Source organism: Castor canadensis, chromosome 7 (assembly GCF_047511655.1).
Source record: "Castor canadensis chromosome 7, mCasCan1.hap1v2, whole genome shotgun sequence".
Taxonomy (NCBI): domain Eukaryota; kingdom Metazoa; phylum Chordata; class Mammalia; order Rodentia; family Castoridae; genus Castor; species Castor canadensis.
In genome coordinates this window covers 28,835,522-28,860,854 of record NC_133392.1, presented here as the reverse complement: position 1 = coordinate 28,860,854, position 25,333 = coordinate 28,835,522, and the positions used below count along the sequence as shown (strand labels likewise).

The window sequence follows — 25,333 nt, the reverse complement described above, 5'->3', positions numbered from 1 at the left end:
TGTTGACTCATGCTGGAGACACCCAAAGATGAGGGCCACACATACCACAGAGTTCAGGGAATTTCTCTTGCCCTGAGTATGTCAGTAGCAAGGCCAATGCCTCTCTCCAGTTCTTCAGGCTACAGGCACAAACCAGGTTCTTCCAATTCTTCTGCACAACACAGGCTAGAAGCTGTAATAGGCAGAGAGAAGGAGGCCCTCAGCCATTTATCCAGCATAGATATCAGGAGCCACACACAGGGATGTGCTAAAAAAGCCACTCATGAGCAGGCCTCCTGTTATACTACTAAGTAGGGCTGTCAGTGAAGTAGGGGTGGTTAGACCAGAATGAGAGAAAGAGAGGCAGATACTCTAAACACCCATCCCAAAGCAATCACTTCCCCTCTTCCCTCACTGATGGGAAGTTACCGAAGAGATTTTGGTTCTCTTCTTGGCCAAATAGCGCTCCTGTGTCCTCTTCAGCAGATCTGCACCCCCAGCCTGAGCCAGGATGATAGCATCAGCAAAGCGCTCTTCCTTAAGACACAGTTCCACAGCAAGGCCCAGTTTCCCAAGCAGCAGTGCTTGGCTCAGGAGTCCATCGGTGTCTGCAGACAAAGGCAACCCCTCCAAATTAGCCTGTCTCAGGCCCTCATTTCCTGTCCCCTGTAGGGCCCACAGCATTCCCCCACTATTTCTATATCACTCAGTCTGCCTTGCTCCAAAACTCTCAAGTTTCATTCCTGGGCAATAAAATGTAGTGAAGTGTCCCAGAGGTGACCAGATCCAGTAGTAACTCTCTAAAGTCAGGACTCAAAACAAGAGAGGACCTCATGTGGTGGTATCAGGTATGATGTATGCTTGCTCAGAATGTGCAGACCTGTTGTTCTTTTAGCAAGAAGACATAAGAATTGGAAAAAAGACCTTGGTATAAGGCCTTCATGAAAAGGACCATCCATGAAGATCTAAAACCAGAAACAGCTTTAACTGGTAAGAGACCCATTAGTATTTGAGATAGTGGGAGAGAGGCAGAACACAAAAAGAACCTGGGTCAAAACCAAGAAGTCTGCACCCACCTGCTCCCAAGCAGAGAGTCTCTCTCCCTCAAGCCCAGGTACCTTCTGTGATGGGGATCTCCCATGGAGTCATATTCTGAGGGACCAGCTCATCAAAGAAGTCTGAGGATGCAGAAACTTCCTTTGTGGTGTGTTTAAAGGCCTGTATAAAAAAGGACAGAAGCTATGTAAGAAGTGAATCCAGAACAGGGAGCATACTTATCTGTCTTTGAGAATTTTACTATTTGGTCCTTAGTGGTAAAACTAAAAGAATAACCAAGTAAGCTTTAGGAAGAATCCTAGTTCACAGTTTAGACATAGCTCTACTCCCAGATCTAATACTTATGAGCCTCTGTATCCTACTCTAGATCCAAAAGAGTGAGGAGTTTGAAGACTTCTGTAAAAGCTGAGCACTTACTGAAAGCACAGCAAAGGGCTAGCAAGCAGAAGATGCCTAAAAACAGGTCTCCTGCGTTACCCTAGGCCAGCCTCCCTGGGCTCCTACTACACCTGATTGCTGAAAGCCTGTTGTTTATTACTGTTAAGGTCATCTCCCTCAGGTTGAGGGTTCTCCCCTAACCCCAAGTCACTCTTCAACTGTGTGGCCACCTGCAAGGAGAGACCCATGAGTACCACTCTTCCCAGCACAAAGTCAAGCAAGCCTTATGCTATCTTCCCACCTCCATGCCCCAGTGGATACTTCATCCACTCTCCTGAGAAAAAGCCTAACTCTAGGAGTGAAAATGTTCATTTAAGCATTAAGTCCATGTTTGGGATGTGAAAGTAGCTTACCTTCTTGTGAAGCTCATCTTTATTGTATCCTAACAGCTTTAGGAATTTCATTCTAGAGTCATGCTCTAAGGTCACCTAAGAAACCAGAAAATACAGAAAAGTCTCTATTAAATGAATGTGAATGACCCTTGACCTACATCACCCTGTGTACCTCAAGTATAGTTCTGTGTATTATCAAAAGTACCCTCAGCAAGATAATGTCACTTCTCCCTTTTCCTCCCCAGGTTTGATTTATTTCTGGGGTATGGGCAGTCTTGACTAACCATCTACTCCTTCTGCATGAGAATTTGACCTTCCATAGACTTCCTAGCTCTGTTACCCTGGTAACCTGATAAGAATAAAATGTCAGCTGTTTTGAGGCAACATTGCTTGTGACTGGTAAATTGCATCTGGCCTAGAACTATATAAACTACAAGTAACTGATGTGGATACCATGCTCAGGACTTCCCTGGTTGTCATGACTCTTGTTACTAGACAGATACCTTGCAAGGACTTGGGAAGTAATGCTTTTGGAGCAGGTACAAAAATATTGGCTCTTGTGGGCAACAGCAGCTCATCGCCTTGCAACTGAATGTCTTCTGGGGAATTGAGGAAGAGCACTGAATTGCTGCCAGGATGACTGTAATGACTCCTGCAGGAGATGATAGCCTGGTGCTACCCCACTGACAAGCTGTGGTCCCTATCTCATAGGGATATATATTATTTCTGAAGAGACTAATGCTAAGTGTAGCCTATAGTAGTCTTGTAAGTCTAAATGTGCAGATTAGAGACCCCTGATAAACGTTTCACAGATACAGTAAACAAAGTCAGCTTCTCACTCAGTGTTCCAAACACTAAGGACCAAGATTTCCTAAAGCTTTCCTAATCTTGGTGAGCTGGCCTGGGACCTTCACATATTCCACAATGAACCATGAATTCTAACCACAATCTTTCTCGGTCTCTCTGGGATACCTTCTTCTTTAGTGCTCTTCCCTTGGAAATGCTCCTCCACACTCTGTTTCAGAAGCCATCATGATGGACAGTTCCTTGAGTACCTTTATAAACCAGATTCTCCTCTGTCCTGTAGACATCTCAGCTTCCTTCCTTCAGTGGAGCAAAGGCTAACCTCCTGATCACTCCTTTACCGCCCCTGAGCTTGTATCCTATATATATCAAAGACATCATTTCTTAAAAGTTCTTGCCTCATCATTCTCAGATCCTTTTATCTCCCAGTTCCTGAGGTGTACTTTTATAAAGCTTTACTACGTCTGAAGTACAGACCCCGAGTCCCTCTCAGAGCCCCTGGGGCAGGTCCTGTTCTTCTTTTTGAATCTTCCTCTACAACCCCAAAGTCATATAATCCTCCCACCACCTGACCATCAGTACCATCAGTACTTCTTTTTCTTCCTTCAGATCTATTATTTTCTTAATTCCTATGACAAGTGTAGTACTCCTCCTGTGTAGCAAGCAACTTGACATTAAATTAGAAATGGAACTGAATTCCTACCTCCAAAGTAGAGTGGCATCTGAACTCTGGGACCTACCATAAGGATTTGTCTTGTGTTAGCTGAAACAACTCAAAGCCTTCTTATGATCATGTACCCTTCCAACTAATCTTTCTCTCTTTCCTTCATCTCTTCTTTATTTCTATCACCATATCTGCTCTTTGGCATGATTCTGTAAAATCTTTTGCCTTGGTTCTGGTAAAGTAATCAGAAGATCAGCAATAGCATCAATGAAAGAAAATTTCTCTTGAATTTCCCTTCTACACAAGTGGCTTCTGAGCTTCTGGTAAAGACTTAAGATTCTGTGTCCAGAGGACATAGGAAAAACCCAATGGGGATTATGGCTTCTGTAATCTGGGTCACAGTGTGGTGGTCCAGCTGACAGAGGCTGGAGTTTTGGACTTTATGGAAACATTTCTGAGCAGCCAGGCTTCGAGCTTCCTACCTTTAGGAACTGCCAGAGCATCTTTTCACTTGGCAGTGAAGTTTTCAGGCTCCTGTTCTGACAATAATTCAGGAGATCTTCAGATCCCAAGGCCTCCTGTAGCTCAGCTGACCTCATCAGGAAATTCAGATTCTGTGGTTACTTGACTGATGAAGACAAGGTGAGGACAAGCCTGTGGCACCTGCTGGACAGGGGTGCTGGGAAGACCAAAGGTAACCAGCTTTCCCCCAAACTGGTGAGAAAAGGTAAGAAGGATAAAGATTATACCTTCGAGCCAAAAGCTACTATCAAGTCAGCATTATAGGGAAGGCTATTTATTGATTAAGTCTAGAACAGGAACTTAATAAAAGAAGAGCTCCAGGAGGTGGAATAGAATCGGGAATTGCATACTCAATGTGTCCTATATCCAAACCACTTCTGCATTCTTAATATCACCAGATTAAAATGTCACCACATGGTACTCTTGTCCTCCTCTCCTGTCCTGGTACCACCATTCTCCCAGGCACCTGGACTAAAAGGTACTTTATCACAGTCTAAACCCAGTATAGACAAGCAGCAACAAAGACTTTCCTCTCCTTGTTCAAAGTCTCTCATGCAGGGTCCCTCCATCCCACTCCCTGTACTAGCACACCTGGATTACTAGAAACATTTCCTAGTCTTCATTCTTTCCCCTCCTCCATTCTCTTAGATCCAACCCTATTCCTTCATAGGACATAGTAGGGTACTTACACTCTTCTGCCTGATGTGCACAAAACTCCACAAAGTCAGAGCCAAATATGTTTCCTCAGCATCTCTTTCTCCTTGCTCATTTATATGACCATTCCACATTCCCAAAATCTATTCTCAACTAGGGTTCATGTCAACTTCCCTAACTTAAGCAGGGCAAGTATTCCTATACCCGATTTATGGATAAGAACATTGAAGTCCTGAGAGTTTAGGGACTTGCTCAAGGTTACCCAGCTAGTAAATGATGCAGTTATAATAAGAATTCAGGCATCTTAACTTCAAGATTCTTTACTATACCCTCCTCTTATTTTATAACCTCACTACCTTTTGAGTGTGCTAATTTTCCCTTCCTAATAAAACCACTGGCTCCAAAGACAAGAACTTCTACTTTTATACATCTGTTTCAATTCGAGCCCAGTATTTTTTTCAATTTTTTATTATCATATTATTGTCATACTTGAGGTACATTGTGACATTTATAAAAGTACTTACAATATGCCTTTGCTAAATTTACTCCCTCCATCATTCTCTTTTATCCCCCCTCCTCCCATTCTTAGAATAGTTTCAACAGGTCTCATTTTTCTGTTTTCATACATGAGTATATAATATTTCTACCATATCTACCCTCCTACACCCTTTCCTTGTATTCTCCCCCTCCCACTGGTACCAACCCCCAGACAGGACCTGTTTTACCTTCCTGTTCTTCATTTTTGAAAAAGAGACATTTTTTTTTTGTTTAAGATAACTATGTAGGGAGTTTCATTATGACATTTCCATGTATATATGTATATATATATATATATATTATCCTGAATTGGTTCATCCCCCTCCATTTTTCTCCTTTTATTTATTTATTTATTTGCAGTACCTGGGTTTGAACTCAGAACCTTCACCTTGAGCCACTCCACCAGCCCTTTTTTGTTATTTTTTTTTAATGGGTTTTTTTGAGAAAAGGTCTCACGAACTATTTCCCTGGGCTGGCTTCAAACTGCAATCCTCCTGATCTCTGCTCCTGAGTAGCTAGGATTACAGATATGAGCCACCAGTGCCCAGCTCAATTTTTCTCCTTTCTACCTTAGTCCCCTTCTTATGGTGGTTTCAACACAAACCTGATATTTAAAGCATTGTGCTAGATGTTTCAGAGCTTTGCTATTCAAAGTGCTGGTCCTTACCAAGTATGGTGGCTCAAACCTATAATTCTAGCTATTTGAGAGGCAGAGATCAGTAAGATCATATTTTGAGGCCAGCCCAGGCAAAAAGTTCTTGAGACCCCCATCTCCACTAATGGCTGGGCTGGGTGGCATGCACCTGTCATTCTAGCTACACGAGGAAGCATAAATAGGAGGACTATGATCCAGGTTGGTCCAGGCATAAAGCAAGACCCTATCTCAAAAACAACCACAGCAAAAAGGGCAGGCAACATGGTGCAAGTAGTAGAGCACCTGCATAGAAAACACAAGGTCCTGTCAAAAAAAAATATTGGTCTTCAGACCAGCAACAAGGGTATCATCTAGAACTTGCTAGATGATTAGAATCTTGGGCCCTACCCCATATCAAACCAACAAACCAGAATATGACTTAATAAGATCATCAGGTGATTTGTATGAACATTATAGTTTGAGAAGCATGCTGGGCACAGTGGCTCACACCTGTAATCCTAACTATTTGGGAGAATTCTCTACCAGGAGAATCACAGTTCCAGGCCAGCATGGGCAAATAGTTCATGAGACTCCCATCTCCAAGCACATGGACTGAAGGTATGGCTCAAGCAATACAGCATGAAACCAGTCCCACAAAAAAAAAAGTTTAAGAAGTACTGCCCTGGAGATGTAAAAATGAACAAACATGGTCCCTATCCTTATGGATTCTATTACTTAATAGGGTTTCCAGACACGTATAAAAATAACTTCAGTACAGCTAGAACATACTATTGCAGGAGCATAAATCTGGGAATTGCAGAAGGGAGGTCAATTTTGATTAGAATTAAAGAGAGGCACCATCAAGGAGACAGTATTTAAGTGGGAGGCCTTGGAAGACAACAATGACATTCAATGAGCCCAACAGAGGAGCTGAAGGGTAGCATATGAACAGAGGCAAGAGAGTCAAGGAGTTATTCATGGAACAGAAAGGAGTCTCATTTAACTGGAATATGGGAAACATACAAGAATGAGCTGGTAATACAAACTGGAAAGATAAATGGAGTTCTTTATATTTACCCTCAAGTCTACAAAGCAATGGCAGCTCAAAGGATTTCAGCAGAGGAATGACAAGATAATATCAACATTTCTTTTTTTCTTTCTGTGTATTCTTTGCCACCAGTCTAGACATGTAAGGGTTAGAGAAATCCCAGGTAGACTGCCAGGCTGTTCTCCATATCCAAGAGGTCTAAAGCAATCAGTTCCTTTTCGACATAACTGGCACAGTAAGCAGGGTGAAAAATGGGTAACGGGGTAGACAGAGAAGCTGGTGTAACTGTCTGCTTAAGAGGTAGAATAGGACATGATCTGAGACAGAAGCAGTGGAATAAATCTTCTGAACTTCTCTCATGGGCACATAAGGAGGCTTCCCACACACCCACAACACTTACAGCAAATGAAACACCTGCTGGCCTTCTAATCCATTGGGGGGCTTTTTGAGGGGAGGTATCAGTGATGCTTGGGCTACTTGCTCTGGCACCTGAAGTGGTGGGAGAGGCTGGCCTTTGCTGAAGGAAGAGGAGATCTGAAGGAAAAAGAAACCTGCATCACCAGCCTGAAGCAGCAACTCAGCCAGGAACTACACTACAAATTCCATTTCAGGAGGAATCCTTGAGACATCCAATTTAACCTAGAAAGACCACACTCCCATAATCCAGGGGATGGGGATGGTAATGGGACTCGAGGGGGCTCTCCCAAGAGCCTACTACATTTGAAGTCTACAGTGGAGTGCACAAAATGAATCTACAGCAGAGAGGGAGATAAAATAGTCCATACCCCAGAGATAATGGTCCCAGCATAGAGGTTCAAGGTCCCTGTAATCCTATAGGAAGCATCTAATAACAAGAGTTGAAGTGAAGTTCTCCTTTATATTGTGGCAGAAACTGACATCCTCCCAGGAAGATGGGCACTGGGAATAAAGTACAGACCTCCAAAACCTAGGGCTGGTCTCCCCATCTTCAATAGCTCTCCCTTCTTCCAAGGCCATGTGACCTCTCTCCCCCAAAACATAAATAGCCCCCTCCCTCAGCACTCTTCACCAAGCCCTTCAAACCTTGTCAGCCTGTCCCATGTGCTGGACTTCCCAGCTCATATCCATCACAGAGTACAAACTGATCCAGTCATCGAAAGAGGCAGCAGAGAACAATGGAGGGTTCCGAGGGCACCACTGCACATCGAAGCACCAGCTGCTCTGTGTGGGTAGCTTATATACCACCTATCATGAGGAACATAACTCTTAAGGACCACTCAGTCAAGAAAACCCTGACTTAGATAAGGCAACCCAAAACACATAGCTGGGATTCCAATACCATCTCACCTCCATCCCAACATGCCCACAGAAGGGCCAGCCTACCTCACTGCTGTCCAGGTTCCAGCAGAAGATCTGGCTGTCCTTGGCACTGCCGAGCAGCAGCTCAGCATCATCCTGGCTCCATGACATTGACATGATCCCCCTCAATAGGAAAAGAAAGAGGAAGTAGCATTTGTTGAATGCCTACTTGAATAAGGTCTCACATACATACATATATAGATAGATAGATAGATAGATAGATAGATAGATAGATAGATATATGTACACATACATATATATATGTATGTATATCTTAGATAAATCTCAGCCCTAATAAAACATGTGGCCTCATTCCATTTTATAAATTTATAAATGAAGAAAATGAGGCTTTGAAAAATTAAGTAACTTTCAGATAGTTGAACAGCTACAACCCAAGTCAAATTCTTGACTGATCACTGTGGTACACAGCCTGATCACTGTGCACTGCACCACTCTGCCTCCATGGGTCACTACTGAATTTCCTACTTTTTGCCACTTAGAGTAGGATCACACAAACACCCATCCCAATGGTGTTTTTGGTCTAGCAGAATAGAGGAGACCTAACCCTCAAAGTCCCCAAGGAGGTATAAAGGCATGGCCCTTTTGTTAGAAAGAACAGATTATGGAGCAACTTCCTCAACTATGTGCCCAAGAACTACAGCTTCAGGGACAGGCCTGTTTATGGGTAGATGGGAGCCAAGCTGCTTCTATTAAGGAGAAGTCTTGGAGGGGGCTACCTTATGGTATAGAGAAATGAACATTATCCTCAGGTCACAGCCAAGGGATTCTTCCAGGGGGGGTGATGTACTTTGTATCTTAAGTGTCCTCCAAAAGTCAATGTGTTAAAGGCTTGGTCTCCAGAGAGGTGTTATTGGGAAGTAGTGAAACCCTGAGGAGATAGGACCTAGTAGTAGGTCCTTGGTCACTGAGGGCATGCTCTGAAAGGGATTATAGGATCCCAAGCAACCTCCAAAGCTGTAAGACAAAATAAGTGTTTTTCTCATTATAGGTTGATTTTGTCAGGTATAAATTGATTATGTCAGTGATGGAAAACTGATTAACAGAGGGACTAAAGACTGGCTCAAATGTTTCTCACTCCCATTGTTGGAAGTCAGATGGACTTGCAAGTTCTTCTCCATAACCTCAGGGTCAAAAGGAACTGATCTCAGTTGGGACTGTAGCTCAGGTTGGCTATGTTCACTGCAATAGTTTTCAAGTCAGGGAGGATGTTTGTTAGCTAAAGCAAGGCCCTCACTGCCTCCTATCCAGGTCAGTCATGCCCCTTCTCAGTCCCCTAAAGATGTGGATGAGGTTTTAGATGCTACCTGCTGTGGCTCTCCAGCACCTTCATAGGTGAGGAAGCAAAACGCAAGTCCCACAACTGAATCACCGGGAGATGGTCATCTTCTGAACAGAGCACTAATTGGGTGGTTATATCTGGGTGCCAGGCCAGGCCAGAGCAGTGCATCTGTGAACAAAGCAGATCTCAATGGGTGATGTAATCTAACTCTTCCGGTTATGAACTTTTTTCTTCCCAATGGGAATGTGATCACTCTGAGGGCACTCTTTGTGTTCTCTTCTATGTGACTGGAAACACCAAAGCCATGAGGAAATAAGTGATGATTGTGAATAAGTAAAAGACAGCAGAAGCTTCCAGATCAGCTCTGTTTAGCTTCCCTAAGCTTTCACTCTTAATAGGAAATCTGCTAAGGGATAGAATCCCACACATCCAACATTTGAAAACAGATCCCTGACTTGGAGCACAGCAGCTCCAACTTCTTGGTAAGAGAGAGAAGCCAAGCCCAGGCCTGTGTTGTGACTTTCACCACTTACCCTGTTGCTGTGATCACTGACTTTGATGATAGGCTCATTTTTCCTGAGATCCCACACGACTGCCTTGCCACTGGGGTGAGCAGAGGACAGAATGTGCTGGACTTGCCGGTTCCAAGAGAGTGCCTTGATGTCTTCTGGGGGCTGCTGAGGAAGGATTGTAGGGAGGGGGACAACTTTTCACCCCTTGGACCAAGAAACACCTACTCTTACATTGCTCCCAGCCACCCACTGCAAGCCCAAGTGTAGACATGGGGCTATTCAGGGTAATGGGAGTTGAATTTTCCCAGGAAGCTCCTTTAGGGTAGTGGTGTAGAAATGAGGGGTAAAAAGTGGCACACTCTTGGGTTTTAGTTCTATTCCAAAGTTCTCCTAAAAAGGATAGGGTCAAGATTTAAAAACAGACTTCTTATCTAAGACAAAGAGAGATGGAGAGGAGGACAACATGGAGGGAGGAGAACATAGATACCCAAGGATCCCAGAGACAGTGAGGCAGAAAAAAACCCAGTGCTACTTTCAGGGCACAAAGAGCTATATCATATTCATACTAACTTACCTCCCAATACTGTAAGCATAATACAGAGAAAAGCCAAGAAGTAAAAAGATGGGCCCAGTTATAGAATGACAGAGAAGCACACTCAGAGATAAGACACAATAACTGACCCTCCCCCAAAAAAGGACAATGCTGTGTCGGAGGCCTACTCTTGCTCCCTCTCTTCTGAGCCCTGGTCCTATCCGGCCCTGCCCAACCTATACAATAATAAATAGCACTCCTACTCCTTTCTTAGTGTCTTTTTGCCCCCCACCCCACCCCCCGCCCTTCATCTTCCTTCCAGAAACTCTTTGAACAGCTAATGATCACAAACCAACCACTCCCCATACAGCCCCGTCCCACCTTCCATGACAGCTTTTCTCTGGCCGTAGTCTGTGGGGTTTTATTGCCCTCCAGTGGTAAAGACTGAAATCTCTTGTGCTCTGGCTAGCTCCAGAATTCAAGACTTTACTGGAAAAACCAGATGCACGCCCTAAGCAGCAGCCCCAGGTCAGAGGGAGCCACCTCACCTGTGACTTGGATCCTGGGGTCATTGGAACACTCAAGATTATTTAAATCCCAAATGAAGATTTCAGAATCACTGGCTCCTGAGGCGAGGAGGTTTCCCTGTGTGAATAAAAGTCATTTGGAGATATACTATCTCAGAAAGAGATGACAGCAGGAAAGGGAGAAGGAGGCCCACACTTGGGATATCCAAAGTCTCCCCTGCTGCAACCTGGGAAGGGTTCAGAGCTACTGCTGGGAGGCCACCAATGAATGCTTCCATTCAGAACTGTTGCTCCATGGCTTGACCATATTTGATCAACTGAAATGTAGTACCTGTAAAGGATTAAAGTCGAGGGCTCTGACAGCCCCTGTGTGCTTCTGTCTCTGGGCAATCACAGGCTCCTTTCCCGAAGACAGGACATGGGTCACATTGTAAAGAGTAAGCATGCCATTGTCCCCGCCGCCTGCAATAACCCCGGAGCTTTCCAGAAGCCCATTGCCAAAGCTTCCCCAGATCAGCTTGTGAAACCTACAAAGAGGAGGAACTGGTATCAGCACCAACTTAGGTCCATGTCAGTATGCAGAATGCCAGCATCTTTGCCAGCCTTCGACATTATGCAGGCATCCTTACCCTAAGCCAGGAGGCCTATCTCCCTCATTTCCCAGAAAAGGAAAATCTCCTATACTTGGTCCCACCCTTTTTCTGAAAAAAGATTCCATCTATGTTACACCAGAAGCCAGGAAGCCACTGCCTCTGACTTGTGTGGGAGTGTTTTGTTTTGTTTTGTTTTAAAGTTACATTGTGGAATATGGGCCCTGTGATAACCACATCAAATAGATCACTTAATCCTCACAATTCAAGTAGTCAGGTAATACTTACTGCGTAATCATTATGTACCAGGCCCTGTTTTAAGTGCTTTACATGTATTAGCTGGCTTAATATTTAGCAATTCCACGAGTTATTACTATTATCCCCATTTTCAACTAAGGAAACTGAAGTACAGACAAGTTATAACTCCTGAATATAGAGCTTATAAATTCACTCTCATTTTATAGTAGCTAGGAAGTGGCAGAGTCCAGGTTCGAAGTCAGACCCATCTTATTCCTGAGCCTGATTCTTAACATCATAAAATACTGTCTCTTACTGATTTTGGAAGACCCAAACTCTCCTGAAATCAATTAGGTTCCCTGTATCAACGATTGATGCCCCTTCCTCCCTCAAACTGGAAGTGAGAACAAAACCTGAGACCTCCCTGTGCCATGCCTTCCCCATGTGTATGGCTCACTGGAACAACCATGTGGCTGCAAAGGCCAGCCCTAGAGGCATGGAAGCATGAAACACTAAACGCCCCAGTTAGGAAACACTTTCTGGCTCTCTAAGGATATTTCTAACAAGACATGCCAATGTTTTACACAAAAGAAAAAGGCCCTGAATCCCCTGCAGACAAGTTTGGGCCTCCTGCACTGCCCCTTGGGAAGGTGGGTGAAGTCTGTGAAGCCTGAGAAGGGGGGTCTGTCTTCTGCTTCACAGCAGCTAGCCAAGAACATTTCCACAGCCCTTCAGAGAAGCTAGATTTCACACCAATGATGTCACAAGAACTCTAATTGCAATGAAACATTCCTACACTCTGGGAACAGTCAATAAAGAAATTGAGTGGGGTGATAGGGCAGGAACTTGTTTGCCAGGCATTCAAGAAGAGCCAATCTGGCAAGAGTGCAAAGCTGAGCACCAGTTCAGACCAGGCCAGCATCTGAAGCAGAATGGCAGAGTTGATGCAACAGAAGCTCTGAGGCTACCATCGAGCAGATGTTTAAGCAGCAGGCAGTTTTCTAAGATTGGACTGATCTTCGTGTGACAGAAGAAGATATTCATATTGGCTTAAAAGGCTGCCATGTCACCCAGGGACTAGAGCTCCAGGGGGCAGAGGATAAACCATCAGAGCAGTCAGAGAAGTCCATTAGCAGGTCACACAGGCATAAAAGAGGGTATGGCCGTGAAAACACACAGGACAGACAGGTTGAAGTGACTTCAATACATGAGAACCAGTAAAAGGACCTGAGCCTTCACCAAATGACTGGAGAACGGAGTTACTTCAGAGGACCAAACTTCAGAACATGGGGTGTGACAACACAGTTTTCTTTCTGTTGGCTATGCAGAAAGTTCATTTCTGTTGTTCATTGCCTTGCTAGTAAGGGTAAAGCTAGCACCTGGAGAGGTTGCCCCCAGAGATCACCTGGGACACTGGGATCACCTAGGTCAAATTAAGCAAGGAAGCAGACTTGATCATTCAGTGAGCTCACGTAGTGTCAACCATCTCTGCCCTGAAAATGAACAAGGAAGAGATAGCCATGGGGGCAGTGAGCAAATATGACAAAATACTAACAACTGATGTATCTAAATGAAGCCACGATTATTCATTGTTCTCTTATGTAATTTCCCTATAAATTTGAATTTTTTCAAATAAAGTCAAAAAACAAAAATGATGGACTTTATCCTGAAAATAGGAAATGAGAGGATTAAGGAAAAGGTATAAGAAGAAGAGTCTGTATAGGAAGGCAGGAACTTTTTATTTTGTTTTTGAGACAGCATCTTGCTATGGTCACCTAGGCTGGCCTGGAACTCACTGTGTAGCCTAGACTGGCCTCAAACCTCTTACCTCAGCCTCCTGAGTTCTGGGATTACAGGCATGCACCACCATAAGGTGAGAGAGAATTTAATTCAGGTAGAATTCTCTGCAAGGGGGTTTCCAAGATAATGATGGCAATAATGGAGATCATGTGGCATCACAGAATGGTGTTTGGTACTTAAAGAATATACAGGTTTATTGATTTCTATCAGACCTCATGAAGTAGAATGTCCAGCGATAGGCTATCAGAATCTACATTTTTAACAGAAGCCTTCAAGTTATTCCAACAAGCAAACATGGCTGAGAACCACCATACTGATACACCAGACTGCACACCATTTAAGAATAAGATGGGAAGACATGAAATTTCATAAAGATAGAGCCAGCCCTAGCAACCAGCTCATGGCCATATTTCTGGCAAAATGAAAGAAAAAAAGATGAAAAGAATAAACTGAGAGCGTAAGGTCAGGATGCTGTACCAGCTAAACTCATCAAAGACCAAGATTTAGCACCTTATGGTTAGAAATATTTGCTGTAAAAATTCTTGCTTGCATGACTTATTCACTTCTTCCTTCTGATTTTGCTTTCATTTGGTTAGTAAGGTTTCTTTTTTTCTTTTTCTTTTGGCAGCACTAGAGTAAGGCTCCTTTTGAGAAATCCCAATCTCAGGCCAGGTGCAGTGGCTCAAGCCTGCAATCCCAGCTACTCAGGAGGCAGCCATCAGGAGGATCACAGTTTGAGGCCAACCCTGGAAAAAAGCTTGAGAAACTATCTGAAAAATAACTAAAGCAAAAAGGGCTAGGGGCAAACCTCAAATAGCAGAGTACTTGCCTAGCAAGAGTGAGGTCCTGAGTTCAAATCCCAGTGCTGAAAATAAAAAGGTAGGGGGAATCTCAGCCTCATGTTAGTGAACTAAAGTAAAAAAGAGTTTGTGCACATGCAGGCCAAATTAGCTGGGGAAGTCCAAATCTCCTGAAAAATCAAATAGAGTGACAAAAGCGATGCTTTCACCATTCTCACAATGGTGAATGACAGTGCAGTGGGGCAATGGCTGTTGGAGAGAGAAGCTACTTTTCTGAATGCTGTGATGTACCAGACTACTTTGGATCTTGAATTTACGGTGGAGAAAATAGGGTCAGAGAAGCTGAATACCATGCCCAAGAGGACAGTAAAGAGCAGGACTGAGATCTGAATCCAGGTCTATTCAACAATATAGCCACCTCTCCCCATCCCCCCATGATCTTGATGCCTCTAGAAAGAAGGCAAGTGTTGAGAACAGAAAAACTAAGAGAAGTACAAAAAATGATTTTTTTCTACTTGGTGCTGTTCCTTACATAAACACCCAGAGAGAGAACACGGTGTTTTCCAAGTATCTAGAGTTGAGAAACAGATGGCCTCCATTCTCCGTGTTAGTATAAAATGGGTCCTACCGCAGTTTAGAGGCTACTCAGAGATCTAAAACCTCAGTGTAGACAGAAGGTGAAGAGATGCAGATCATACATTGGCCTCTGATCTCATTCAGCCACAGCCACTACATCCTCAGTCAATGACATAAAAAGATTATTCTCCCAGAAATCTTTCTTCTTGAGTGAAATTCATCTAACAAACCAGACACCACTTGCTTCAGTGCACATGCTAATCCATATTGATCTACTTGCAACAGGAGGCGGTTATCCATGCAGTCTCTTCAGTCTATTAATAGCTTTAGGCTGGCCCTTAACAATATCCACACAAGATTTCAGAACACTTCTTTTAGTCAGATATTTCTAGAGAGATAATATTTATCACATTTGCCATGGATTGAGAATAAGGGGATCCTTAGGACCCAAATTTGGTTGAGGCATGGATTTGATGCAAAGGGCAGGCAATGAAAACACACAAAAAAGGTTTTTTTCTAAAAAAAAGAAAAGAAAAAGGAGACTACCAAAGAAAAACAAAGGGACAAGAGACTGAATGTAGGACCTGAGTTCAGGTCTCAGAAGGTTCTTAGACATCATCTCATACAAGCTCTTCTTTATATGTAAATGAAGCAACATAAGACAATTGGCTTAACTTACCCAAAGTCATACACATTATAGACTACAACCCAAGATAACTGTGCTTTCCACAACACTGGGCAGAAGATGTTACATGAGAGAAGACAGAATATAGCAAAGGATGGGTAGCCCTCATCTGTCCTGATCATCTTGGTCAATAGTTTGTGATATTGACTTTTAAGTCAAGGCTGGAATAGAAAGAAGTGGGAGTCTTAGATCCTGTGGTGTTCAAGATGGTTTCTTCAGAAAGGCCCAAACATGACTGGTAATTCCTCAGGTCTTTGGGAATGAGAAGCCATTTTCAGACACAGATTTACAGGTGGGAAAAGAAAGCAGAAATGAAATACATCAAAAAAACTTTAAAATTAAATATACTAACTGGGCCTGGGGAAGTAGCTCTGTAGTACAGCACTTGCCTAGCATGTACAAGGCCCTAGGTTTAATTCACAGCACTGCAAAAACAAGTGAACTATATTATTAATTTTGGTTACTGGCCCCAAATCCATGCAGTACACAGCAGGAACATGAGGTGAAATTCAGTACTTATATTTAAAAAAGGGTCCCTTCAATGTTGGTGGCTAAAAAACTAATAGTCACCTTCAAAAGCTTTTATGGCACTAAGATAATTGAAAATTAACTGAAGTGTCAAATATAAATATACAGTTTGGTAACCCAGAAGTTTCTAATATCCCTTATTCACTGAACAAATACAAGCTGCTCACTATTCACAATAGCCAAGTTATGGAACAGCCAATATGCCCCACTACTGACTAATGGATCAAGAAAATGTGATATCTATACACAATGGAATTTTATGCAGCCATGAAGAAGAACGAAATGTTATCATTCGCTGGTACATGGATGGAACTGGAGAACATCATTCTGAGTGAGGTTAGCCTGGCCCAAAAGACCAAAAATCGTATGTTCTCCCTCATATGCGGACATTAGATCAAGGGCAAACACAACAAGGGGATTGGACTTTGATCACAAGATAAAAGCGAGTGCACACACGGGAGATAGGAGGATATGTTAGACACCTAAAAAATTAGTTAGCATTTGTTGCCCTCAACACAGAGAAACTAAAGCAGATACCTTAAAAGCAACTAAGGCCAACAGGAGAAGGGGACCAGGAACTAGAGAAAAGGTTAGATCAAAAAGAATTAACCTAGAAGGTAAATGCACAGGAAATTAATGTGAGTCAACTCCCTGTATAGCTATCCTTATCTCAACTAGCAAAAACCCTTGTTCCTTCCTATTATTGCTTATACTCTCTCTACAACAAAATTAGAAATAAGGGCAAAATAGTTTCTGCTGGGTATTGAGAGGGTTGGGGGGAGAGGGAGGGGGTGGGGGCAGGGGGGGAAAAATGACCCAAACATTGTATGCATGTATGAATAATAAAAAAATTTTAAAAAAACAAATACAAGCTGCTACTGTGCTTATGCTGTTGCTTACTTGTTGAAGATAACAGCCCTTGTTCACTGCCCCCTTTTCTTATCTCCAGGAGTATAAACATTCTTAAATTAGCTCACCTCTTTCAGGAGCTCTTTCTGAAATGCTTGCGTGGGGTCTAAGAATATCTCATTATTGGCAGATCCTCAAGGTACAACTACTGGAAGTATGAAGAGACGTATAATACTGCAAAACTATGGATGGTGTCATAAAGAGATATATGAGCTCAAGAATGGGTGAACACTAACTGACCTTTCATTATTAGGTTAAACCATGCAAAGAAAGAAGAGGTCTCTTCTGCCTAAATCTTTAACTAGTTTCTAGAAGGACCAAGAAATTCACAAGGGGTTCATCAATGATCAGATGGAAGACTACCTGGGCTGCATAAAAAGATTTATATATTTAATCTAAAAAATATAGAATGTGTTTTATTAAGTACAGTAATACATGTATGTTATTTATATAGAATATGTAACAAGTATAATGAATATTCACATTTTTCCTGATAGTATAAGAACTTACAAAGCATTGCTTCAGATTGTAAGCCCTACCTTTACAAAACCTTTTAAAAAAAAAAAAAGCAACAGACAGCTGGGTGTGGTGGCACACACCTGTAATACCAACTATTCAGGAGGTCACAGTGGGAAGATTGTGAATTTAAGAACAGCCCAGGCAACTTAGCGAGACCCAGTTCAAAAAAAAAAAAAGGAGTGGAATGATAGTGCCTTGCCTACCAAGCCCTATGAGGCCTCCCTCCTTGTCTCTTCTGCCAACAAGGAAGAGAATGAATGATCTGAATGATCCTTTCCTCACTGCTATTACACAATATGGCCCATGAAATCCATGAGCACCCAATCAGCACCTAATAGCAATGAGGAGAGGATCATTCGTCCTTCTCCTGTTGGCAGAAAAGTGTGATATTGTGCAAGTTTGTTATATACAAAAGAGCCAAGGAAGGAAGGAGCCAAGATCTCTGGGTTCAAAGAAAGAGCAGGTACACGTGGGTCCAGGCTTGTATGAGGCGTTTCTGTCACATGCAGTCCGACTGCTGCTACTGACCAGAAAGGTGAGGGTGATTGTTTTTAAACCTTTTTTGCAAAATAAGCCAAGAATTAACTTTTTTCCAACTTGGGACAGCTCCTTCTCCCTCACTTGTTTCCTCATGATCCCTGAGATGTATGTATTGCTCCCATGAGTCCTCATCAGCATCTTCAACAGGATCTCCCCTACATACCCATCCTTAGTCCAGAGTACCTGCTCGAGGCAGAAAGGATTCCCTTGTGTTTCAAGTCCAGTGAAGGGTCTCTGAAATCAACCTCAAAGATTTCCAATGTGCCATTTGTGCTAAAGGAGGCATCTAGCTGCTGGGCAGATGTTCCTAGGCAAAAGAAAAGTCAAGTCAAGGCAGCTTATGAGCAATAATATATGCATGGAGTTAAACTATAAATGGGTTAAGGGGTGTAGAGGAAAAGAAATGAGAGGGATGGATACACCCTTTTCTTTTCTTTCTTTTTATTATTCATTTATTCACATGTGCATACATTGTTTGGGTCATTTCTCCTCCCTGCCCCCCTCCCCCACCCCACCCTTTTCTTAAAGGGTAACTCCAAAGACAGCATGAGGTGCCTCACTTTCAGCCTGAGTCCAAGGCTTCTGTGACGCACCCCCAAACCACCTAATATCTCCTTGCTTATGCTGTGAGCCATCCCTCCTTTCTGTGATCCTAAAGCTTTCTCTAATGCTCATTAAAGAGTTCTAGAAGATAAGTTGCCCCTTGATCTATTTACTTCCAGTGGCTCCTAATCCATACCTGTAGCCAGATACACAGGGTACTGGCTGGATGGGCTCCACACTTGGACAGCTGGTCGCTCAAGTTCCTTTAACTTCATGGTCAATCCTGTAGGTGGCAGAAAACTAACATGGCCCTTGGCCTACTGAAAATAGAAACCAGTAAGCTTAAGGGCCAGATCAAGGGAGCGCCTGGGGACACCAGATCTTGTTTCTCTCCTCCACAAGATAGGACATTTCAGAGCAATACAGGGTGACAAATACAAGACCATCTGCAGATCTAAAGGACACAGTTCACTTACCCACTTACTGAAATCTAATTCCTTAAACCCCAAAAGTATTTAACTACACTAAGCCAAGGCCCAATGATGATAACCATCAAACCAGAAAATCTGTCAGTGTTTGTGTACATTTCCTTGGCTTTAAATATCATCTATATACTGATGATCCCCAAATTTCTATCACCAACACAAATCTTTCCTTTGAGCACCGAGTTCTAATATGCAATTGCTAATTAAATATTTCTACTTGGATATAGCAAAGATACATAACTTTGTCTAAATAGAATTCTCTATTCCACTGTCTTTCCCCCAACACTCTTTTGTTGTTCTTCATCTTAGAAAATGATCAAGCCAACTCCTTAGCCCAGAAACCTGAAAATCACCATTGATCCTTCCTTATCCTTTATTCTCTCTCTCTCTCTCTTTTTTTTTTAAGCAGTATTAGAGATTGAACTCAGGACTTTGTGCTTGCTAGCAAAAGCTCTACCATTTGAGGTATGTCTCTAATACTTTTGCTTTTAGTTTTTCAGATAGAGTCCCAGGCATTTGGCTAGATCAGCCTCAGACTGCTATCCTCCTATCTCTGCCTTCTGAGTAGCTAGGATTACAGGCATATGCCATGACACACTCCCAGCTTGTTTTCAAGATAAGGTCTCATTAACTTTTGTCCTGGCTGGCCTCAAACATTGATCCTCCTGTCTCCACCCCTCAAATAGCTGGGATTATAGGCATGTACCACCATGTCTGGCTTCCCACATTCTCTTCTAATCCATCACGTTGTCTTCCTGATTTTACCTCCAAAATATATTTGTATATATTTTTTCTATCTCTACTGCCATCAGCCTATTTGAAATTACCATCGCCTCTCACCTGGATTACTGCAACAGTCTCCAAATGGTTGCTACTCATGCCACCACCCAGTTCATTCTCTATATTTCAGTAGGAGCAAACTGCTAAAATAAAAAATAGGATTTGAGCATTCCATGCACAAAATCTTTCAATGATTTATCACACTAAGAATAAAATTCAAGTTCCAGCTTACCACTTCATTTTTTACTACTTGTCCCCTTAATCAATGATCCTCCAGCCACACTAGCCTTTTTTTCATTTCCTCGTGTTTTCCTATACTAGAGCCTTTGCAAATGTTGTTCTTTATAATCGCAATGCTCTTCCTTCACTCCCTACATGACTAGCTCTTTATCACTTCTGGGCTCAGAGTCTAACCTCTTCAGAGAGGTGAGCTGCCCAATCAAAAAGTCTCATTTTCTTCCTAGATATTTATATTTTATTACACTGTCAGTCTCACATAAGAGCCAGCACTGTGTCTGCTTTGTTTCTCCTTATCCTCTTGCCCAGACCAGTAATGGCTTGATAAATACTTGCTAAATGAATGCAAACAATCATTTTAACTTGGTGGTTTTCAATGTCATTGTAATGACTATTCAAGGTCCCATCCCAACAGTCTAGCAAAAAGGAAGAAAGGTTTAAAAAGTGACACTGAACTTGAAGGAGGACATTTAGGACCTACTGTAACCTGCTTGGGCAAGCCAGTCATGGCAATTTCACCTTAAAAAACATACCTGACACTCTTTAACAGGTACCCTCTGACCTGCTCTACACTATACTCAGTCACCAGTGCCACCTGCTGTTCACGGTCATTTTCACGTTTCTGGAGAAAACCCCTAATAAGGAAAGTAGGAGCTGCGATTAGCAATTGTGCATTTGACATGTCTCATTTATTTCTCTGAATGGTTCTATAAAGTAGGTTCTACTATCATCCCAATTTTACAGAGAAGACAACTGGCTAGGTCCACATGTGAACCCCAAGTCAGACTTAACAACCTGTATGTACTTTTAAGCATCATAGTAATCTATACTAAACTCCATAAAGTGTTTAAATCGCTGACACTCTAGGAACAGGAAAAAAGGGCTTTAAATCCACTTTGTTCAGAGGCATCTGTTCACAAGAGCGGGCCAGGCTGGGGTCAGAATGGCTGTGGTGGCGGTGGGGTGGAATGGGGCGGGGAGCTAGGACCATTCAACAGATTTTGCAGAGAAGGAGGAAGCCAGCTGCCCTGAGCAGCCCAATCCGAGGGAGAACGGTCAGCACAGCTTCTCTTCCGCCTTCTGCCAAGCGCGGCGCAGCAGGGTCAGTAATGACAAACCTTCCTTCCCGCCAGGCCAGGACGTAGGCTAGGTGCCGGCTCCCTGCCAGGCCGGGTCAGGACCAAGGTGGGTGGACAGGCGCTAGAGCAGCGCTTTAAATTAGACCCTGGTCAGGGACTGGGGATGTACAGCGTTGCTACCGTGCGCTTGGCCCTGGGTTCGATCCCCAGCACACAAGAGGGAAAAGAATGCAAAGACCTAAGTCCCTTGTCAGGAAGGTGGAACCCGGTCCACCCTGAAGGCTGCGTAGTGAGTGCTCCTGAAGAGGCGCAATGGCAGAGCCCGAGGACGGACTGGACTCGCAGGCGGGGCGGGCACGAGCCGGGCTTCCTTCCCGAGCTCTCCCGAGGAAGGAGTGGCAATCCAAATCCCCCCGCAAGGTCTCTGCTCTCTGGGGCCCCAGACCCGCAGGGGAAACCCACCTATACCCAGGTCAGAGGTCAAGCCCGGCGGCTGGAGCCCGTTCTTGCAGGGCACAGGGCTTTAAGGGCTCAGCCTGCGCAGCGGACGGCGCCTGCCGAGGGCCAAAAGCAGTCTGGCTCCGCGAGGGCCCGGGACCCGCACGCACCGCAACCAGACAGACCCGCGAACATTCCCAAATAGGAGCATAGGCTGCCGTCGCGCCTCCCTCTCTGCCCTGTGATTGCGTAGTTCCCAGACCAGTAAGTTCTGGTTTATTCAGTTTGAGTCAGGCTCCTGGTACAGCCTATGAAAGGGAAAATACTAATTTAATTCATTATTAAAGCGGAAGGAGACCCGGCCCTAAACTCCAGACTCTCAATGAAATCTACTGATTGAAAATGTAAAAAGCAGTCGAGGATGGAAGTAAACGGCAGTCGTGACGCACTACAGCCCAATAATAACGTGCTCACAAACTTGAATTAAGGATATAGGTGTGTGCGAGTATCCAGTGGTTCAGGGGCTTCCTGAAATATTTCAGACACATGAGATGAGTGTTACCCCCTTGTTACTGCAAGAACACAGATGCTATAGTAGCAAGAAGAGGCCAAACTGGGTAATGGGCACCCTGCCATTTCCTATACCGTGAGTGAAACAGACTGGCGGAGGTAGGTTGACCATACAGATTGTGGAATACTGATTCAATTCCGCAGGTAACTGGCAATTACTGAAAATTTGGGTATGGATGCAATACAACGACCATTGTATTTTACATTTAGCAGTATGTAAGCCCTGGAATAGGAGGAGAGCTGGAGGCAGAAACTCTAGGAGGAGACTAACAGAACAGTCCAGGTAGCAAGTGATGAAAACCTGGATTAATAGGGTGGTCATTGAAAAGGAAAGGAGTTCAAGATTGTTTTGGCTTCAGAGCCATGGTGACTAGAAAAGGTGGTGCTATTAATAGAGTTGTAGTGCTTGAGTAGGTGGAGAAAGGATGTGAAGGGATTATATATATATATACACATACATAATTTTCTTGTATATACACTTATGCTGAGAGAATTGTGGCATTTCCAAATAAAAATCTTCTGTAGGCTGCTGAAGGAAGACCTTGAACCTAAGTCAACTCTAAATTTCCATTTGAAGGAATTTTACTGTGCTCCTGCCAGACTCACCTCCAAAGTTGGGGTGCTGGTTATCTGGTGATGCAGCCCAACTCATTGTGATACAGCTCTGGAGTTCCTTTTCATGTGGACTTGGAGTTTTGAGGTCAGACAGAAGACAATTTATGGTATTATCTGTGCCTGAAACACACTTTCTACTAAGCACTCAACATGTATTTCTTGAACTTTTTAGCATTTTAGCACCTAAACAGTATATGAGACCTGAAGAAAAGTAAACAGGGTTAAAAACTGAACCTTGGCCAATACCTAGAATTAAGGAATGTGGCAGAAATGTCACTGCTGGAGTATTCCAAAAGAAATTTGAACCACAGACATAAGGTCAGTTTCAATAAAATGTGTTAAAACAAAAAGGTATACCTTTCTCAATTCACAAAATCTCTTTGGAATTCCTTTCACCTTGTTTTATAACTGCCAGGTTCTTCTTCTAGGTAACTCCTTGAAGGCAATTATTTTTGTCTTGTTCAATTTTATATCCCCAGGGCCTGTCAGTGTCTGATACCTATTAGACATGCAGATGTTTGCTTAATAAATGATTAAATGCTATAAAGGACAATGAAAACAGATTAAAAAGTCATGAGAACCTTCAAAGAGTGGCATTTCAAAGAGAAGCACCACTCCCCACTCCCTAATATCACAAAGTTCTCTTTAACTACCTAACAACTAAAGGACCCCACATCTAACTTGAATGGGCTTGTTTTCTTAGGTCACACTGAACATTTTCAGAGCGTATGATAATTTCAGAAAATGTTCCAAAAGGGACACATAGAACCTAAGTTGGTTCACTTAAAAACAGATGCACTGACAAAAAGGAGTCACTGGGAAAATTCCTGATGAGTGTTGTTTTCAGCTCATCTTTGGATAGCCATCCAATCACTACTACCAACAATCTTATAATAAAGTTCAGAAATGACCTTCCCTCTTATCCTCCTTGGAATTTAACATTTGCCTGTTTGGATTACCTTGAATTCCACACTTCCAAGACTCCCTACAGTCATTCCTTTGGATCACTTCTACTTAATATGCCTTACCCTTTAGTCCAGTAGGGTGCAGACGTAGTTAGCTTATAGGTTAGTCTAGGCTTTTCTGAGGCACGGTTTCACTAATATAGGCTGGCCTGGATCTCATGAGTCTCCTAATTCAGTCTCCTGAGTGCTAGGATTACAAGTATCTATCACCATGCCCAGCTTTCAGAGCAATCTTGGTTAACTGTTACTCTAGCTTTCTTATAATTCGATTTTTAATTCAATCTATACATTTTATATGTTTATTTTCGCAATACTGGGAATTGAACTCAGGGCCTCACATTTGCTAGACGAGTGATCTACCACTTAAGTCATGACTCCAGGTTCAGAGTTTTTAGAACCTTAGATTCTATGCTATCTCCTGAAAGGCCATCTACAAGTTAGAGTTGAGATGGTACCTAGTGCTCCATGTTCCTTTTAAGCAAAGTGGCTGTGGTGTCCTTGCATATTTTGTGATAAGATATCTGTATACAATTTTTATGAAGTTGACTTTACAAGTAAAATGAGCTTTAAAAGATAAAAAAATAGGCCAGGCACTAGTGGCTCATGCCTGTAATCCTAGCTACTCAGGAGGCAGAGATCAGGAGGATCGCAATTTGAAGCCAGCCCAGGCAAACCGTTCTCTAGAGTCTCAAAAAAAAAAACCCTTCACAAAAAAGGGCTGGTAGAGTGACTTAAAGTGTAGGCCCTGAGTTCAAACCCCAGCACTGCAAAAAATAGTAACAACAATGATTGGAACCATTGAGATAGTCTCAAAAACATGATTTTCTTCTTTCTAAGGCTGTTATAGGAGGTTGGATGAATCTTAAGGGTAATAAAAGCTATGCAAGGTTTGGTGGCTCAACTATCCCCTAATTCATACATATCAACTTATTAAGAAACTATGTTTCAGAAGTTGTTTTGGAATAAAGAATAAATATTTGTATAACAGAAAGAAGATCAAAGACAGTCATAAGCTTAGGCTGTCCCTGGAACACTTACCTATCCCATAATGTACTTGAAATGTTATAGTACATTTTTTAACTAACCATTAAAAGGGCTTGGATTTTTTTCTTTTTCTTTTGAGACAGGGCCTCGCTCTGTAGATCAAGCTGGCTTTGAACTTGCAATCCTGTCTCAGCCTCCCAGTGCTGGGATTATAGACATGTACCATAAAAAGATTTTTCATAGCTGGCAGAGTGGCTCAAGTGGTAGAGTGCCTGCCTAGCAAGCATGAGGCCCTGAGTTCAAATCCTAGTATCACCAAAAAAAAAAAAAAAAAAAGTGCAGCAAAAGTTGAAAAACTACAAAAAAAAGAATAAGAAAAAAAGGTTTTTTATGGGAAATAAATCTTGTTCTAATTTGGGAAGTCAGAGATGTTATCTTCCTTCTTCTTTGATCTTATAAATGGGAAAAAGAACAATCCTTACCACCTGCTGTGCAACTATAACTTTCTACCATCTTCATAGTCCCAGTGAAATGGACAAATTAACATCTTCCTATGCTTAACTTCCTCCCCCACCC

The 25,333-nt window shown here is 42.8% G+C and overlaps 1 protein-coding gene across 1 annotated transcript in view; it reads right to left on the bottom strand.

Moving 5' to 3' along the window:
- Positions 1–25,295, bottom strand: part of Sec31b (SEC31 homolog B, COPII coat complex component) — a 43,427-nt gene extending 18,132 nt beyond the window's left edge. The window contains 20 exon segments of the mRNA XM_074078521.1: positions 46–172; positions 409–587; positions 1,098–1,197; positions 1,545–1,643; positions 1,827–1,901; positions 3,756–3,878; positions 3,880–3,987; positions 7,069–7,103; positions 7,106–7,202; positions 7,731–7,892; positions 8,031–8,130; positions 9,332–9,474; positions 9,840–9,983; positions 10,899–10,934; positions 10,936–10,995; positions 11,209–11,404; positions 18,245–18,368; positions 18,801–18,887; positions 19,930–20,012; positions 20,640–25,295. Of these exon segments, the coding sequence (XP_073934622.1) occupies positions 46–172; positions 409–587; positions 1,098–1,197; positions 1,545–1,643; positions 1,827–1,901; positions 3,756–3,878; positions 3,880–3,987; positions 7,069–7,103; positions 7,106–7,202; positions 7,731–7,892; positions 8,031–8,130; positions 9,332–9,474; positions 9,840–9,983; positions 10,899–10,934; positions 10,936–10,995; positions 11,209–11,404; positions 18,245–18,368; positions 18,801–18,879 (1,987 nt within the window). The 5' untranslated portion in view covers positions 18,880–18,887; positions 19,930–20,012; positions 20,640–25,295.
- Between the last annotated feature and the right edge of the window lie 38 nt (positions 25,296–25,333).